The 18,719-nt window shown below is 43.8% G+C and overlaps 1 protein-coding gene across 1 annotated transcript; it reads right to left on the bottom strand.

Annotated features, from left to right (window-relative positions):
- Positions 1-959: 959 nt before the first annotated feature.
- Positions 960-4,408, bottom strand: id4 (inhibitor of DNA binding 4). Its single transcript, XM_079275165.1, has 3 exons — positions 3,712-4,408; positions 3,124-3,189; positions 960-2,358 (listed from the first exon to the last, which is right to left on the bottom strand). Exons 1-2 carry the CDS (start codon positions 4,087-4,089, stop codon positions 3,142-3,144), a joined length of 426 nt encoding a protein of 141 aa, XP_079131291.1. The 5' UTR covers positions 4,090-4,408; the 3' UTR covers positions 960-2,358; positions 3,124-3,141.
- Between the last annotated feature and the right edge of the window lie 14,311 nt (positions 4,409-18,719).

Here is an 18,719-nt window from a genome sequence, read left to right as displayed (position 1 = left end):
GACATGATTGGCAGTTTGCTTTAATTTAGCTCAAATCAGACTTCTTGGCTGTCACTTGTATTTCTATAATCCTGTGCTGAAGCTCATCTTCCTGCACGCAACCTCAGATCTACTGACAGTCCCCAGATCTGGGCTTCAAATTGAAGGCTATTTGCTGCCGAGGCCCCTGAAAACTCCAGAACCATTCTTCTCCAATAGTCGTTTTGAAACTTCCTTTGATTCGTTGGGTGCGTTTCTTGTTATGGAAGAAACGCTTTGTAACCCTGTTTGGAAAGGCGCTACATAAATAAAGATATTATGTGTGCGATGGATTTAATTACAGCCCACAAAACAAAAAGGCTTCTTCCCTAAAGGCTGTCAAACTGGTTTAACTGCCAACAAGTGAGCTTCTTCATCCACCCTTCACTTCCCATGAAACTCACACGCTGCTTTATGTTCAGTTTGGTGAAGGGATGGGCGTTACCAAACTTTTTTTAACTCAATACGATATAAATACTTTTTGTTGCAGTTACATTATTTCAAAATAATGATCATTTTAAGAAGGAAAAAAAAAGAAGTAAATACCTAGAAATAGTAGAGTATTTTACAGAAATACGCTGGTTAAATAAAAAGCCTTTCAGGGTGTGTTGTTGTGAAATGTTTGAAGAGATTACTATTGTTGCTGCGTTGCACAAAATACAGCATCTTGCTGTATTTTGTAGGTTCTGATGTCACATTGGTTTCCACAGTCATGTGACACGAGCCAGCTCAATGTGTCAGGGCTGTGCATGAAAGTCATGCATCACCCACGTTTGGATTTATATATTTTTATTATCGATATATTTTTTCAGTGATGCATACCAGAACACCTTCCTCACCTTTCTCATTATTTGGTGGGACAGTGTCGGGACACCGAGAGCAATAAAAACCGAGCCGCCCCACCCTCGAGACAAAACTGGAGACGACACACAATTCTTCCTGGAAACTTTAATTGTTTTTGACAACTCCTCACAAGCCAGTGAAGGTCAAGTCCAACAGTGCAGCTGACAGTAATGTACAAGTGCTCTCTCACACTGGCAGGAGGGTGGTGAGGTAAATCGGCGTTCGATGTCACAATGAAAAATAAAAATCCTCTCTCTCTCTGCTTCATTTCACGTCTAAAGACACCACCTGTCTGCTCGTTGTTCAGAAGGAGTCTGTTAATGTTCACATATTTCATCAATTCATAACCAGAGTTGAATGAGTTTCACGGCGTCAGTCATTAACTTCTCAAGGAGAAGCTGCGGCCGCACGGAAAAAGGATCGGAGACGTTCTTTTAAAGAGGGGTTGCAAAACACTGTCACAAGTGCCGTAGCTCTCAAGATTTCTTTTTTTTTCTGAACAAAGAGTGCAGTGTAACAGAATCAATAGAAGAAAAAACAAACAGCAGAGCGACCCTGGTGCTCCAGGCGGGTCAAAGTCGTCATAGTTAATGAGTACAAAACAATTCAAGTGAAAGCAAGAGTGGGCCGACTCATCAAAAGAACTCGTGTTGAACTCCACCACGGACTTCTACAGGGGGGGGGGGGGTCTTCAGAGCACATTCAGCGTCTCCGCAGTGAGCCTGACATGCTACATATTCAACTATTCCAAATAAAACACTTCAAAGAGCAATAACTGATATATCATGTGAGGACATTATTGTGTGAGAGCATAACCGTCCACGAAGAGACTCAAAAGGTCGAAACACCATATTTACATAACGACAAACAAAAAAAAGGTTTTAATAAAAATATCTTATAATTACAATAGTCTATTTTGAGCATATACGTCTTCCTTCCACATACTTTTATAGAACATTTGTGTCTCTATATATGTACATTCTTAATCGTCTCGAATCGGAAGTCCTTCTTCTTTACAATATCAAACATTTTACAGCTCCAGAGGATTTGTGTTCAACACAAATCATCTATTTCAAACAACAGATGTCCAAAACTTGTACAACCATTTTCTTTTTCTTTTTTTTTAGCAGTTTAGTAAAGCTTTAAACTGGAGTCCTTTTAGCAATTCTTTAAGCACAATTCACAGTTCACAATTCGCCGGTTTCCGGAAAAAAACTTCTTCGGCGTGGGGATTCCGTGTTCGCGCTCTAATTGGAGAAGATTTCAAGTGACGGTAGAGGAGACGAGGAGAAGTCTACGTACTAACTCCCTTGCTCGATGGAACTAAACAATAAAAAAAAGCTGAAATGACTGGTGATTTTATTTGGGTTGAATTCCTCCCGGCGTTTTATTACTCAAATTTTTTTTCCAAATCCCCTTGTGATCGTGCCTCCAGTTGGGTGTGAGTCCCTGGCGAAGCTTTGCTGGCTTTGGAGCGGCTCTGTGCGACCTACACACCTGTGGAGGGGGATGAATAGCGGGTTGGGAAGAGAGGAGGAGGAGGAGGAGGAGGAGGAGGAGAGGGGGGGGGGGGGGGTGAGCTGCTGAGCTCCAGACTGACTGGCGCCACCGACAAAACACAGGGCCATGCTTGATCAACAACCCAAAACAAACCAGGTCAAACAACAAGTGCGGGCTCCTCGGGGCCCTCTCACACACACTCACACACACACACACACACACTGTATCACACGCCAAGCTTTTTTGGCCTTATCCAGGTGTGTTTAGACTCAATGCTATAAATCAGCAGCTTCAATGGGACTGAGAGGGACAGACAAAGTGAATGAGAGAGAGCGAGAGAGAGAGAGAGAGAGAGAGAGAGAGAGAGGAAGGAGTGTGTGTGTGTGTGTGTGTGTGTGTGTGTGTGTGTGTGTGTGTGTGTGTGAAAGAATGAAAGAGAGGGCAAGCTGAGGTTTTAACCCTCTCTTCTTGCTACACCAGTGACAGTTATTGTGCAAGAAGCACAGCTGCCTCTGAGGTCGGTGCCAATTTTCGTGTGTTCCTCAATTATTATTGTTTCCTTTTTTTGCTCTCTATAGAGACTGTCAATTTGCACCTCACATAGGCTACAATAATCAAGTTAATGGGGATGGCTCCACTGATGTGGAGTCTCTACTGGGATCCCTGATTGTTTTTTGTTTTTTTAAAGCCGAACTTCTGATTGTAAACTAAGAAAAAAAAACACATTTCAAATAATGAGGATGCTATTTTAATTCAACTTACCAGTGCGGTGTTTGTATCTCAGCGGCATAAAATAGAGTCCTCCGGCTTGTTGACTATGGACGTCCTCTACAAAAAGAAGGAGAAGAAGAAGAAGAAGAAACGTGTCATTGGATATACTAAATAAAGGCCCTAAATCCCCGCAGACTAAATGATATGCAGCAGAGCGGCGGCAATATCTCCCGTAATAAATGCGCTTATGAATAACAAATTGCCCTCATTGTGCGCAGTGGAGTGGGCTGCAGACTGGGGTACTTCACCAGCCCATGGGATAAGGTGGGCCTCTGACACAGTGCTGACATTATCATGCAAATTGTAAAAGCCCGCAATCAAGTGCGCAATCCAACCCACGCCAAAATGCGTTTTTTTCACGATTTTTCAAGGTTGCGCTGTGAGGTGTGTGCTATTTAGATTTTAGTTTTATTTCATCCCCCACATTGAAAGGACAATGACACAAAACGGGCATGACGCGCTTTGTCTGCCTGGCAGTGTACGGGGTCTGGCACGCAGCTATATCGGGGTCCTCAACAAAGTCCCCGTTGGAAAAACGAGGAGACGGTGGAGAGCCACGTCCGCCGGTTTAAAGCTTACCTGGTGGTGGTCGACGTTGAGCGCCGTCAGCGGCGTGCGGCTCGGGTTGGAGGCCGGGGGAGGGCAAGTCCCGGTCCGCTGTGGCTGCTGTTTGTGGAGCGATGGGTGCGTCTCCAGGGCCAGCTGCAGGTCCAGGATGTAGTCTATGACGTGCTGGAGGATCTCCACTTTGCTGACTTTCTTATCCTGCGGAATGGTGGGCACCAGGCGCTTCAGCCGGCTGTAGCAGTCGTTCATGTCGTACTGCAGGCAGAACAGGTCCTCATCCTCCACCTTGCACCGGGCGATGTTGAGGCTCTGCTTCGACAGATAGTGCAGCGAGAGCGGGCTGCCGCCGGAGGAGGAGTCCTGGGGGTGGACCGGAGTAACAGCCTTCATCTTAGAAAACCAACGGCTCGGAGACAGAGGCAACGAGGGGGAAAGAAATACGTCTCTGGTAGCAGGAACGACTTTTAGAGACAAAAAGCGTAGGTGCAAACAGCCACAAATAAGCAAAGGGAATAAAAAAAACGACCGAAAGGCGGAATTGTAGTCTTGTCAACACATCCCGCGGAGCCGCGCAGTTCCTCGTACTTCGGCAGGCTCGGTGTGAAAGGAGCGAATAGATTTCCTACATTTATAGAGGAGAGGGGAGGCGCCAAGCCCGACGGCTGACAGATCGAGGGAGAGGAGCTGGTCAATCACCGGCAGCCCGCTGCCCACCGACCCAACAACGGAGCCGAGAAAAAGGCGTGTCTCTGTGCGCGCTGCGGTGGGCTGCCCGTTGGCAGTATGTGTGTGTGTGTGTGAGAGAGAGAGAGAGAGAGAGAGAGAGAGAGAGAGAGAGAGAGAGAGAGAGAGAGAGAGAGAGAGAGAGAGAGAGAGAGGCAATTTAAAACAGTCAATTCCGCATTACCACCGCTGCACAAAGAAGAAGGAAAAAGTATCGAGTGTCTTTTACGTCCAGGAGGCCTCTCTTGGATATATATATATATATATATATATATATATATATATATATATATATATATATATATATATATATATATATATATATATATATATATACATGTTGTGTTTGCATCTTTAGCGCCGCAGTCGTTGATGCGTAATTACGCACGGCCTCGTATGTATCGATCACTACCCCGTGACAGATGATCCTGAGCAAAAACCCACCTGTTTAAACACGCTTTACCTTCAGACATCAAAAGGACACCAGTATAACTCCAAACTATTTATACTCCTCAATGAATACATAAAAACTCACAAAAGTAGGGAATACGATTCCAAATTATTTTGAGGACATGCAGGATATATGCGTAATTATCAGCGGGGTTAATGGGATATTAACTCATGTTTGCCTGCTACAACCAATAGGGAGCAGATCTGATTGATTACCAGGGCTTCATGAGAGAAAATGGGTTCGCGAGGACATATCATTCCAGCCCCCCATCATCTCGGATTGAATAAACTGTCGTTATGACTGCAAAACATTTCGTTCTCACTACGCGGATCGCAGCTCTAAGGGAGCCGGGACGGGCCAATTTGGCGGCGGCGGCGCCTCCTCGCCGCTCCTTCCAGCTGTGTGTGTTATTGTGTGCCTCCTACATTCCTCCACCTCTCCGAGACGCGTACCCGCTCCGCTCCTTTCCCTCCCCGCCGCCCATCGAGTCGCCCCGCCGGGCAGACGGCCTGGCGCCACACATGGAGAGCTCCTCCATTCACACACATGACTCCTCTCCTCTCCTCTGCTCTCTTTTCTTTCTTTCTTCCCTTTTTTCTTTCTTGTCAGGCATGTTGCCAAGACAACACGGAAGCTACACTCTAGCATCAGTTCAGCATCAATCCTGAGTGTTTTTTTCCACGCAGGATTCACAGGGGCCCCTGAGGTCCGACTCTAGCGGGGATGACACCCACCTCAGTGCCTCTTTGGAGGTTTAATGTCCCAAAACTTTACGGGAACCACCACAGCCTCTTCCGTCATGAATATTGAGAGGCTTAAATGGCTTTAAATGGGTATTTTCCCCTTCTCTCTCCGTCCCTCTCTTTCTCTCTGTTTTTTTCTGTTGCCATGGGAAGTGACTGCTCTGCTCAGTAATGTGTTGCAACAATGTTTGGTTCAGGGACAACTTCAATGGGGTCAGTGGTATAAGTGGTCGATGGTAGCCTTTCCCGCTGGTGACGCGGTGCGTGGACTGACAAGCAGATGAGGCGACGAGGCCTGAGGGGGGGAAACGCTGTCCTGTTGAGCTTCATCGATGACTCACAAATGCTTATGATTTGACCATTTACGTCCAAAATGAAACAGAGAGTTGGAGATTCCACACAAAAGTCAGATTTTCAAGCTTTTGGATCCGTCGCTGAAGGCTAATGGGTCGAAATAAGTTGCTGCCAAGAATTAGTTTTTCCGATTCCATAAATGCACACGTTTTTTTTGGAACATGTAAAAGCAGTATACAACTAAAACGAGACATTGAAGTGCCACAAAGTGCATTTCCATCCTCCTGTTTTCATCCAAATTTTCAATTTGTGAAAACAGGAAATAAAAAATGAAAAAAGAGAAAAAAACTTGCAAAAAGTTGGTGTATCGATGAAAGTAAAAAGTGCAATGTAAACCAAGTGAAGTCATCGTGATGCACATGAAGCGGGCGACTCAAACATCACTCACAAGTTTCCGCTCCAGAAGAATTGGAGCAAAATGAATCAGATCCGTGTGTAGCGATGAGGATCTGTAACCCTGTGAGAATCGTGGTCAGTGTATAAGCTTGCGTACATTTTTTTATGTCAAATCCAACTTGAGCAAAGTTAGACCAATTAGCTGTTGTCTTATTTTATCATAACTTACTAACGGCAGTTATGTAACTGACGTACTTATTATTACCAAAACCGCGATCTTTTCCGAAACCTAACCAAGTAGTTTTGTTGTGCAAGTAAACCAAAAAAACTAAGTGAGCCTGCGTATGAATATTTAATGAGCAGGAAGCTGTATGTTTACTTTGAACAAGAAAATTGTCTTTGTAAAAGAGGCTAAGTAACGAGCAGGAAACTTACTCGCACCCGACATGTCCAAAACAGACACTAGAGGGTATCTAGAGCGTCACAGTTTGAAACGTAGGGCCACTGACCAAGCGTGGGTTTCTGGACGAGTTGGTGGTGAGAACGCGGCGTCTCGACAGTGCTGACCATGGAGGGAGAATAGAGCTGGAGAGTCCGAAACGGAGCAAGCTATCATAGCTCTTTAGCTTTGTAAGAGTACATTTATATTCCTTTAAAGGGACAGTGTGCAAGTGTTAGTGGCATCTAGTAGTTTGTGGCAGGTTGAAAGCAACTAAATACCCCTCAGCTCAGCCCTCCCTCTCAAAGCGTGTTGGAGATCTTCGGTGGCCTTCAGGTATAGGAAGAGGTCTCTTTCGGATTTTAGTACGAGTGGCAACTCTATTCAATACTCGGTTCTTCTACATGACTAAATAATTGTTTTTTTGAAAGGTATATAAAAAGCACTAATAAAAACACAAGTTACGTTGGGGCTTATCAATAATTTAGCACCGTGGCACGTTTAAACCAGGTTTCTGAACGCATCCCTACCTTCAGATAGCTCTCGCTGGAGCTAGTGTCCATTCTGGGCTGCTGTAGAAACATGGCAGTGCAAGATGGCGGACTCCGTGGAAGACGACCCGCTCCCTACGCAGATATAAATGGCTTTTTCTAAACAATGGAAAAATAATTCCAATTAATTCTTAGTTTTGTGTGATTATACACTGATTATAACATAGTCATGAGTATTATATTCAATATCTGCCAATAAACCCCCCTAAATGTTACACACTGTCCCTTTAAGCCGAGTTAGCTGGCCTGAGGAGCCTTTGTCTCCCTAACTCTTAACTGGATGAGCAGCCTATTGCACGAGGCAGCAGAGATGAATCAGTGTGACCGGGCCTTGATGTAACCTCTCTCTCCTCTTTGGTTCAAGTATTCGTGGTTGATTAGAATAACCTTGTTAAAAGCACAGAGTTCGGTGTGTCCTGTGTGTGTGTGTGTGTGTGTGGTTGGTGTGTGTTAGCAGGAATGTAAACAAGGTGCACTTTGACTCTTTGTGCTCGGCAACCTTGTTATAATTCTATTATTGTCTTCAGCCCTGCACCCAGTCAATGACACATGGATCGACCTCAAGTTTAACACGGGCAATAATTCAAAGTTGGTGGGAACAAAAGGGGGAAACATGAGTGTGCATTATCTTTTGTGTGTGTTTACTTTCTCGTGCTTCCTTTGCATGTACTTCCCTAATTGTGGCCCTTCTGGCTCTACATCCCTAAAGGTTTATAGCGGCGCTGACTGGGGACCGGAGCCAGGTAACTAGAGACTCGTTACTAGATAAGAGTGGGGAGAGCTCTCTGTTTGTTGTGGCTACACAGCATGCAGGGACGGGGATCAGGCCGCTGACTCAAACCAGTCGGACTCGGCCTCACGTGTGCGGTCCGGTCGCTGTGGCTGGAGAGAGTCTCACATTGGTAGTGTTTGAAATGTTTCGTGGTGGGCCGACGGTGCGGCAACCATGCGCAAAGTGGAAGTTGCACGACGGCCGCATCTGTGTGAGAGGTCTTTCCTAGGATGTGGGCGAAGTTGCGATGGGTGGTGACACACACACACACACATTATGTGGTGACACAGGCAGCCCAAAACCTTGTATTCACCCCATAGCATTAAAACAGCAGATTATCTGACTTTACTGAGCATTTTATGAAGGCAACCACCTCATAGCACCTTTTTCTTTTAGAAATTCTGGATCAGAAGGGATTTTTTGGGGCCTTCTGAGGAGGCCTGATTTATTTGGGAAATAAATATGAATGTGTTAAGATTGAAAAACGGTTGTTTTCTGTCTCTTTGTGGTAGTTTTAATGTTTGTTTGGAGTTGTTTTGTGTCTTTTGGGGCAGTTTTGTGGCTCTTTGTGGCTCTGCCCCCTCTAGCTCTGCCTGTGACACTATAAAACGCAGATCGGCAGAGATCTTTTCCAGACGTGGTTTGTGTGCGAGTAGTTGCAGAATTGCGGCAGTGTATGGTTGATTGCGTGCAGCGTAATGTCTCAGGGAGACATCGATTAAGACCTCAGAGAGGCCGGGTTAGAGTCCCGAGGCGGGGTTGGAGTCCCACGCTATTTTGTGTTTTAATGACTGTTTTTATTGTTTCAATGTATGTTTTAAATCGCCTTTACTTTTGCCTTGATGCTTTTAATGGTTTCATGTGAAGCACTTTGAATTACCTTGTTGTTGAAATGTGCGATACAAATAAACTTGCCTTGCCTTGTGACTGAAAGGACATTACTGGTTTATGATACAGACCCTTCCACTTCTACAATCATCCAAACCAAGTTTTACTTTTACAACTGCCATCGCGGCTTCCTCTGAAACTCTCCACCAAACAGCTCACACTCTCAGAAACTTTCGCCGGGACTGCTGAACTGAGCTCCAGCTGTGCAGGTTGGTTGTCTGTTTGTGGTTTTGATGGATGACAGTACAGTCTCTCTGTGTCTCTGCCCGACAGCTGTCAGAGTAGAACAGACCATAGCTGTAATGTGTTTTATTGGGTCTGTCTGGTCGAGCTGGGCGGTGACGGTGTCTGCGTCTGCAAGTGGCACACCTTGCACAACAGTCCCGAATCCTTCAAAGTACGTCGAACATTTGCATGCACTATTTTTACGATTCATCAGGCGTAGGGAAGCTGCTTGTATCTCCTGAACCCATATCTGTCTGCGTCGGCCGGCTCGGCTGCGGTTGTGACGGGTGGTGGTGCACTTTTTTTCTTTCTTTTTTTTTCTTGCTCTCCAGGTGACACAGTTTGCACAACATGCCTTATTCCCTGATGGCCTCCCAAACACAACAGCTCTCCCTGTGTCATTTACACAGGTGCATTCACTGTTTACTCTGTGCAACCTGAGTAACCATCCACACACACACACACACACACCTACTTACAAACACACACTAATGCATCATGAGAGAAACCTGAGACGGCGCATTAAACATAAAACAAAAGAGGGATTGACCGCTGCAGCTAAATTGACTTCTTTTGGCTTTTTTTGCTGTAAAAAAACCCAATAGGATGGAAAATGTGCTTTGGAGTAAAGAAACTCCACTTTGGTAATTCTCTCCGCAGACACGCGGCCCACGTGTCAGTCCACCTGTGGGGTTTGTGTTTAGCAGCCATGATCTATTCTCATATTAACTGTGCTAAAAGGGGGAGCTGTGTTCTGGGCCACACTCATTTAGGTCAGAAGCAGTTCAGTCAGGTCCAAACGCATTATTCACTGCCTTTCTCGTCACCGACCGCTGGGAGTTTTTCAGAACTCTCCCAGCTGCTGCTTTCACTTCCCCCCCGTTTCCCACCGCGGCCACATCAAACACTCCTGACCTGGCGTTTTGGATGCTCGCTACGTTTCGACACGTCCTGTTTGTACTCCAAACTGCGGTGAGACCCGACAACATGTAGGTGCAGACAGACAGCAGTGTGTGTGTGTGTGTGTGTGTGTGTTTGTGATGATCTCCCTCTGTGTGGGTGTGTGACAACAGGTGCACCTTTGTTGCATCCGGTCGTACAGCTGCTGCCCTGCTTGCTGTCTCCGGAACCTAAATCCTCACTTCTTCAAAAGTTAAGCTTTGCACAATATTCTATTAACCGTTAAATAGAAAAGAAAATATCTTGTACATTTCCCAGAACTGAGTAAGCAGCTGAACACTTGCTTCGTTGACCAATGACACAAGATTGGACACAAAATGTTGACTTGAGCCGAAAAGAGAGACGCAAAGACATTTGAGTTTGTTGCATAGTTAAGAAGGCCACATTATGTACGTGAGTATTCACATTATGTACGTGAGTATTACATGAGTACTTCACGTAAGTGAAGTACGCTGAGTAACGTTACATGACTGTACTTATGATATAATACAAAGCCAACATTGAGTTTTTAGTTTCACACAGGACATGAACATTGGGGGCGCAAGTCCTGTGTTTTGTGACCCATCAATCTACCCCGACCTCCTTCCTGAGCTGACTCATTATACTACATCACCTGACTTTGTCACCTGCGGTATCTGATAGAAACTCATGATGGCTATTGGTGATATCGCTATCATTTAGAGGATACTGGTGTTGGTACTGATATGGTCATTTTGAAAGATATCCCTATCACATGTGAAATATATGAACTGATACATGATACAATATAGGCCTATTCTCAAACAAAAAAAGAAAGTCAGCGGTTTTTCTGTGTGCTGCAGTGCAGATTTACAGATAGATATTGAACTTAAATTAAGCAACAATCAGCAATTAAGTACGCTAACTGGTTTCCTTTGTTGTGCTCAAAAGTAAAATTAGCCTTTTTAGGTTTTACATTTTAGGTTCTCAAGAACACAAAAGACACGTAATGTTTTGCTTTTAATTCTCCTCCTCAGTCTGAAACGCATGCTGCTTTACTCTTTCAACCAGCAACCGTGAGCTGTGGTCAACAGTCATGATTCTCAAACTTTGATGTTTAAATATGACTTAGTTCATGTAAATGGTGAAACATGAGTCAAAACATACACTCTTGCTCGGCAGATACAATAAATGTCCTTTAGATTTCTCCAAGCGCACACATGACTTGAGAAACTACACAATGTTTCAATCAGATGTTTTATTTAACTTGTCAATGGGCAGTGCAGTAGACGCCTCAGCTTAAACACTGGTCATTCACTGCAGTGTTAGAGTGCAACAGTCTGGCATACAGTGTTCAGAAATAGCAGGAGACTAACATTATCTCAGCAGTGAAAAACGAGCTCTAAATGAGCCCCATTTAGCTGTCAAGCTAAATAATGAGCAGCCCAGTTTGGTTTGGTGGAGGAAGTTAGTTTGAAATAAAAAGACTGAAATGCAGTGCATGTGTGTACGGCTGAATAACATTGTGAATGTTAGTGCATGACGAGTAATATTCAGAGTGAGGGCCTGCAGATTAATACACCTGTCACGTATAGTAGTAGTACGTAGCATGGAGTAAATTATTGACAAGGAACTATTGGGTGATTTTTATGATTATATTCTCAGTTTTAAGTTGTCGAACCGACAGGATGTTGGATCTCTTCATGTTCTTGGTGGACGCTGTTGAGTTGGTCACCACATTGGTGACTACACTGTGAGACTCATAAAGAATTAAGAATGGCCGATCCTGACAAATGAGAAGCCTACAGTATACTTGTTAGTGTGCATATTATTTGATTACAATTTTGTTGATGTTGATGTTTGTTGATTTTGTTGATTTTGTTGACTATAAATAGTGATAATATCTTTGGGATGAACTTAAAGCTAATTGGTAGTGCAACACATTCTCACTCCCAACTCGTCAACTGCCGATGCTTTGTCAGTGTCCCTACATTTCAAAGAGTGATGCTCTAGGTTCCCCATAGCGCCAGTTTGGGTTTGATTTATTACCTCAGTAAACATTGTAAACATGAGTTTATGGTCTCAATCTCTAGTTTCAAGTCTTCTTCAGTACAGCATGATGTTCATTTTGTACATTATGGTCCATTTAGAGTCAAACAGACCATAAAGCAGGGGATGCTTTAGGGCGGGCTTACTGTGATTGACAGGTCGCTGCTGCTCCTCCGCATTCCAAATATGTCAACATCCGTTCATTGGGAGCAAAAAAACCAACCAAGATGGCGACGACGAAAACGACAAACTCAAGGCTTCAAAACGGCAGTCCACAAAGCAATGGTTGACGTCACGATGACTACGGCCACTTCTTATATACAGTCTACGGGCTGTGTCAGTTTCAGCTCGTTACATGCAAAGTGTCTTTTCAAAATTCAATGCTTCAGTTTCAATGCAGGTTAACTTTGTTTTTAGGTTTACGAAAGCAACTACTCTGGGTTAGGTTGAGGAAAAGACTGTGGTCTGGGTTAAAATAACTACATTTGTTACCTAACAAACCTGTTTGTCAGATCAGGTGACTGTCTGCTCAGAGGTAAGCAGAGACACTCCGTCTGTTTCTCCAGAGATGTTTGATCCACAGGATGAGAGAAATAAAAGAGTCTTGATTCCTCAGAGAAAGGACTGGTGACGAGTTAATGAGGGACTCAACCCTGTGACCTGCAGGGTCATTAGGAGGTCTATGATGCGGCGTGGGGACAGATTACAGCCTTTATGGTGCTGCTTGCCTACTTAGCACAACAGACTGTCGAACCTGAAAAGGCAGCCGTTGATGGACATATTGATTGATATGTTGATTGATCGCTTCAGACAGCTAATCAGATAACATGGTTTACTTATTCTGTAACATTTGTCCGCCAATATATTTTGTATTTTTTTGCTCTGGAATGTGGACATTCCGGTGTTGACCCTTGGCCTCTTCTCATTAAGAAAAGTCTCCATAAACAGCCTTAAAACTTTTACGCGCACTTTTCTTTCCTGGATAAAGAGCCTCCCTTTCACTCTGTTCTTCCTGGAACCTCCCACCAAAGGCCCCTCTCTTCCCACCCCCCTTTTAAACTTTTTTTTCTTGGAGGGACTTTAAGGAAGAATGTCATTCAACGCATTCAACCGCTCGCCCCCCAAATCTCTGCCGCAAACATGTTCCCACTGATTCTCAAAGAATTAATTGCTCCAAATAATCTCGCCATCTGGTTGCGGCGGTCCGTACCTACGAGGCGGCTTGCATTGCGGTGGTTGGGGCCTATTCAGACTCCCGCAATGCTGCTGTGGTGCAGAGAGAGAGGGAGAGAGGTGGTGAGGCTTGCCAGGAGGCTGAAAAGAGGAAGGAATGACAAAGACCACCATCTGCTCCTTGTCTTTCTTGTCGGCGACCCCGGACGTCAGCGGAGACCCTGCATCTCTATGATCCGACTGCAGACCACTGAATGGAATGTTATTGAGAGAGACGATGGGGAAAAGTAGTAAGGCAGTATAAGTGAGAGAGAAAGAACAGAGTCTTGAGAGCGGGAGGACCCTGCTTCTCTCATCTTTCTTCCACCTATGCATACCATTAAAGCAGGGGTCTCAAACTCATTTTCACGCCGGGCCACATCAGCATCATGGTCGCCCACAAAGGGCCGGTTGTAAATGTCACTACTCGTAACATATTGTTAAATAACTCTCTGCATTCACAGTTTAAAGTAGTCTTCAATGTGCTCACAATACATTTCCATGTTAAATGTACAGTAACCAGTCAAAGAGCTGCTTCTAACTGTTTAAGTATCTCATCATTTTGACTGTCAATCTCATAATTTTGACTTTCTATCTCAGAATTATGACTTTCTATCATAGTTATGACTTTCTATCGAATAACTTCGACTTTCTATCTCATAATTTCGACAAATAGGGATATTTATATTATTATTAGTCTAACTTAAAAAAAGAAAAAAAAAGAAAAAATTTAAACTTTTTCTTTGCTGGCGGATTCGCGGGCCACATAAAATGACGTGGCGGGCCGAATTCGGCCCGCGGGCCGGGAGTTTGAGCCCCCGGCATTAAACTGTATTTCAAATGTTGCGCAAACTTTGGAAAGGATGCAAAAAACTAACTCAAAACCTGTTGATCACTGATACCAACCAACATTATCCGTTTGTGTCCTGTCCGTTTGTGCACTCGACTTATTTTATATTTCACTTTATCTTATATTACACTTTATTTATATTTTACTTTATCTTATATTTTCTGTAAATTTAATTAGTTTCTACTTTGCATTGTTGATTGTTGTTGATTGTTGTTAAATGTTACGCACCTCCCGTCATGTCAAATTCCTTTGTATGTTCAACATACGATGACAATAAACGGTTTCTGATTCTGATTATAATTTATGAAAGTCAGAAATAGATTCAAATAAAATGTTGCAAGACAACTGTATTTTATGCCAGCGTATTGGGGGCATTAAGCAGAATAAACTCCACAACCAATGGGTGACATCACTGTGACTGCGTCTATATGCGCACCACTGACGATGACAGCCCGTGTCCTAAAGAAATGGAAACCTTTTGCAGCACATGTCTGTTGTGTTTTATCCTCTTTTGAAAAATGGCTCATATTGAAAAATGTTACATAACACCAACTGTGTCATTATATGTCCATGACAAATTGAAATTCATGTCAACTTCAAACACATTTGCCTCATCTTAATTTAAAGTAAATACAATCTCTGCAGAATTTCAGAGCTTTTTGCAACAAATAAATATCAGCATATCTAAAATACATGGATGTGAACTATTCCTCTCTCTTTCTTCACCTCGCAATAGCCCACCTGTGGCGGCAAGAGATGGGATTATGTTGTGCCTGCTCTACATAATGAGAGCAGGGTGCCATGCAGGTTGACCCCACCCTCCCCCTTCAATCATTAACTCATCCTCTCTTCCTCCCTTACACCCCTTTTCTCATCCCTTCCTTCCATCACTCTCTCGGAGACAATTCCCACATTTAATCTCTGAATACATTTGAATGATTAATTCATATCTTTCACTTTTTGACCTTGAGCACCAGAAAGATCTCAATCACGTCTCCAGAATACCCGTTTGTATTGTTTCACAACTTCCCTCTTCTGCCGATCGTTGCCATTGTTTTATTTCCCTCAGCATCTCTTCTCGTTCCCCGTTCAATTAGGGCTCTTCACAAAATGAAAAACAAGTGTGTGTGTGTGTGTGTGTGTGTGTGTTGTGTGGGGAGATGGAGGTTCAGCTCCACTTGTGGTGTTGGAATGTGTTGTAGCCTGGGTCGGAAACGACAGTAGCTGAATGAAGGTTCCATGCCCTGTAGTGTGTGTAGTGTGTGCAGTGTGGGCGGCTGCTGTTGCTGCCTTTCTTGTATGAGCGATGTGTGTTTGTGTGTGTCTGTGTGTGTGTGTGTGCTCCAGGGTGTTGGTGCCCTCTCCACCTCCACACCCCTGGGAAAGTGTAACAGGTGCGCCAGCGGCAGCGGAGTCGAGGGGCTGAAGGCGGGCGGAGTGGGTGCTCCGACCTCCCTCTGGGTGCTGCGGCCCAGCATGCATCCTGTCCATGAAATCAGCCCCTGACCCCTGGCCTCTGGCTCCAGCGCCGTTTCTGTGGAAGGAAAATGCTAAGAATGTGGTAACTAATTACTACATTAACATGACAATTGAGCAGGCAGATCACACACGTACAACGCTGAAGATATAGTTTCACCGCAATGCTGCGGGCCTCACCCTTCACCCCTCTGAACCTGCTCGCTGTCAAACTTCATGAAGTTACTGTAAAAGCACTCACAAAACAAACAAAAACCTGCCAGTTACTACGAGAGTATACATTATTTGGATCGCCAGGAGATTCATTTCAAGTTGTTCACTTTTTCCAGCTTTTCAAATAAATGAATTTGCTGTTTTTACTGTTTCATATCATTGTAAGTTGAACCTGCTGCGACTCCATCTAGCTGTCAGAGCTGCGTTATGAAGCCCACAGCGTCACGAACTGCTACCTGAAGAAATGTTATCTTATTCCTGGACAAACAAGAAAAGGGCTTTCAGAGAGAAGCAGACAGAAGGGTCTAGAATATGCTTGGAAGTATATATCCAAGATGTCAAAGTGACTCCGCAGTGAAAACAGGTTAGAACAGATAAAGATAGAAGCTAAAGCTGCAGACCACAGTGTAAAAGTGAACCTCCACATCCGAGCAGCTAAGTGATGATTGAAATGTGTAGCTTATATCTGTGATGAAAATGAAAAGGGTGCTTCAAAATTCACCTGCTTCATTTTCACACATCTCCCACAACCTGCATTCAAAAAAATGGAAATATCATTTGAGGCTTTACACAATCCACTTTATTCCCTCATGAAAAGAGTGGGAATGAATGACAGTTTGATGTAGTTTAGAGCTTTCCTCCGCAGCCTCTGGGTTTTAAATCCCACCACACGAGTCGTTTGCTTTGGTAGAGCGTCCACAAGTAATCACACAACAACCCAGTGATTTTCAAACCGTGGACTTGTCGTGGAAAATTGCCTGCTTGGTGAGAGCAGCACTGGAGCCTATCTGAATGTTTTTATTTTATTGTGGCGTAAGAAAGGCTTATTTCCAGAGGCAGGGCACAAAGTGCGAGGCGTCAGCGGCCTGAGCTCCGGGCGGCTCCTGCAGTCGTGTTTGCAGTGCAGGGAGAGACAGATGGTTCGGTGTAGCAGTTGCGTACTCTCCGTTGCGTTGTGTTTAATTCAGGACACGATATCTGTTGATGGCTCCAACCAGACGTTTATTCATCGGACAGAATATAGCTGGTAAAAGACAGAACAGCTTCAGTGACTCTCATAGACAACGTTGTGGTCACAAGCTCCGGAACACTGTTAAATCAAAAGGGACAAATACTTAAGCTAACTGTGGTTAGCATGTTACTCATGCTAAATGCTAAATGCTAAATCAGTTAAAACCATTTGCTCTAGAAATTATAAATTAAAACAATTATACGAACAAAAAGGGACTTCTAGACATCTCTATATATCTCTCTCTCTCTATATATATATATATATATATATATATATATATATGTACATCAGACATCGAATGAGATGTTTCACAACGGAGCTTGTCACAGGTCAACCTACCATGAAAACAGCAGAGGGCGCTGTTACACACAACCCACTTGTCTCCATGGGGAACTAATGATACGTTGTAAATGATATTTAAACAAGGAAATCATATGAAAATGATAAGGATTAGCAATCACTTAAATAATATAGTAATACTAGCAACCAATGGCCAGTGATGGCAAGTGGAATTATTAACTCTGTTACATAGGCACCAAAGGCGGCTGACTTTTTCTCATGCCTTCAAATGGGAGCACTCTCTTTCTTAGCTAATATTTAGCTGCTTCAAATGCTAATGGCGTGGCTTGGCTCTCCAAGGTTAGCATAACAACTATGGGAGAAGCCTTTAGATCTCACACATTTGTTTAGCAGATGAAAGAGAATGAGAGTCGGGCCTCTCAGCTCCTCAACTACCCCCGGTCGACTTCAAGCTGCACTATTTGTGCCAGTTTCTAACAGTTAATTCTCCCCCAACTCTTATTTTTCCTCTCTGATGATTTTGAGAGGAAACTGTTGTCACTCTTTAATGTGATGTAATGTGTGTGTGTGTGTGTGTGTGTGTGTGTGTGTGTGTGTGTGTGTGTGTGTGTGTGTGTGTGTGTGTGTTTGTCGGAAGTGGGATTCTGTATCACAATAAATAAAGGCTGGGAGAATAGATAGCTGCAGAACTGGAACGAACTGTCGTGATCCTGAATCTGTCACAAATTATTTTTGATAGGCGCAGGAAACCGTGTGCTCAATTTCTGGAGCTTACTTTTTTTTAAAAAAGCGATTAAAATAACTAAATACGGTTACATTTTCAGTATAATCAAGAAATCCAAGCTTTTGTTTAAAAGCTGTATCCGCACGCTGCTTTGATTCTGTTTTTAGCTCCATTTGATCCATTGTTATGTGGAAGAAAAATGATTTATATCACCATGGAAACACCAATGGAGTGGTCTCGTGTGACGTCACAGTTTAGCTGTCGGCCATGTTGGAGTACATGTTGGAGTACACACAGCCACTGGCATGCACGGCTGAGTCGCAGAACCTATCGATCATGGTGAACTTTTGTGCTGTCTTTGGTTGTGGCAGCAGAGCTGATAGAGACAAGAAATCATTCTTTGGTTTGCCAGCGGTCATTACACATCAAGGAAATGACACGAAGGAGCTATCCAAGCGACGTCGCCAGAAATGGCTGTCGCGCATCTCTCGAGATATAAAGGAATCGAATTTGGGGTACACTCGAGTATGTGCGGATCACTTTATAAGTGGTCAGTGATTTTATTTGCAAATTCGTTTGTGAACAGTATTTAATAAAGGAAATATAAATTAAACATGGACATGAGAAGGTTACCGAAGCTTCATCGGCCCGTGACAGCAGTCGGTGCCAGAGACGTGTCGAGCGTGTACAACAGGCGAAACACATAGATGCAGCCTCAGCATTGCTTGATATGAGTTTAACGTCGTATCATGTATATATATATATATGTGTATATATATATATA

The sequence above is a fragment of the Melanostigma gelatinosum genome (genome assembly GCF_949748355.1).
Source record: "Melanostigma gelatinosum genome assembly, chromosome: 9".
Classification (NCBI taxonomy): Eukaryota; Metazoa; Chordata; class Actinopteri; order Perciformes; family Zoarcidae; genus Melanostigma; species Melanostigma gelatinosum.
The sequence above is the reverse complement of the archived record's forward strand: the minus strand, read 5'-3'. Positions and strand labels throughout refer to the sequence as shown.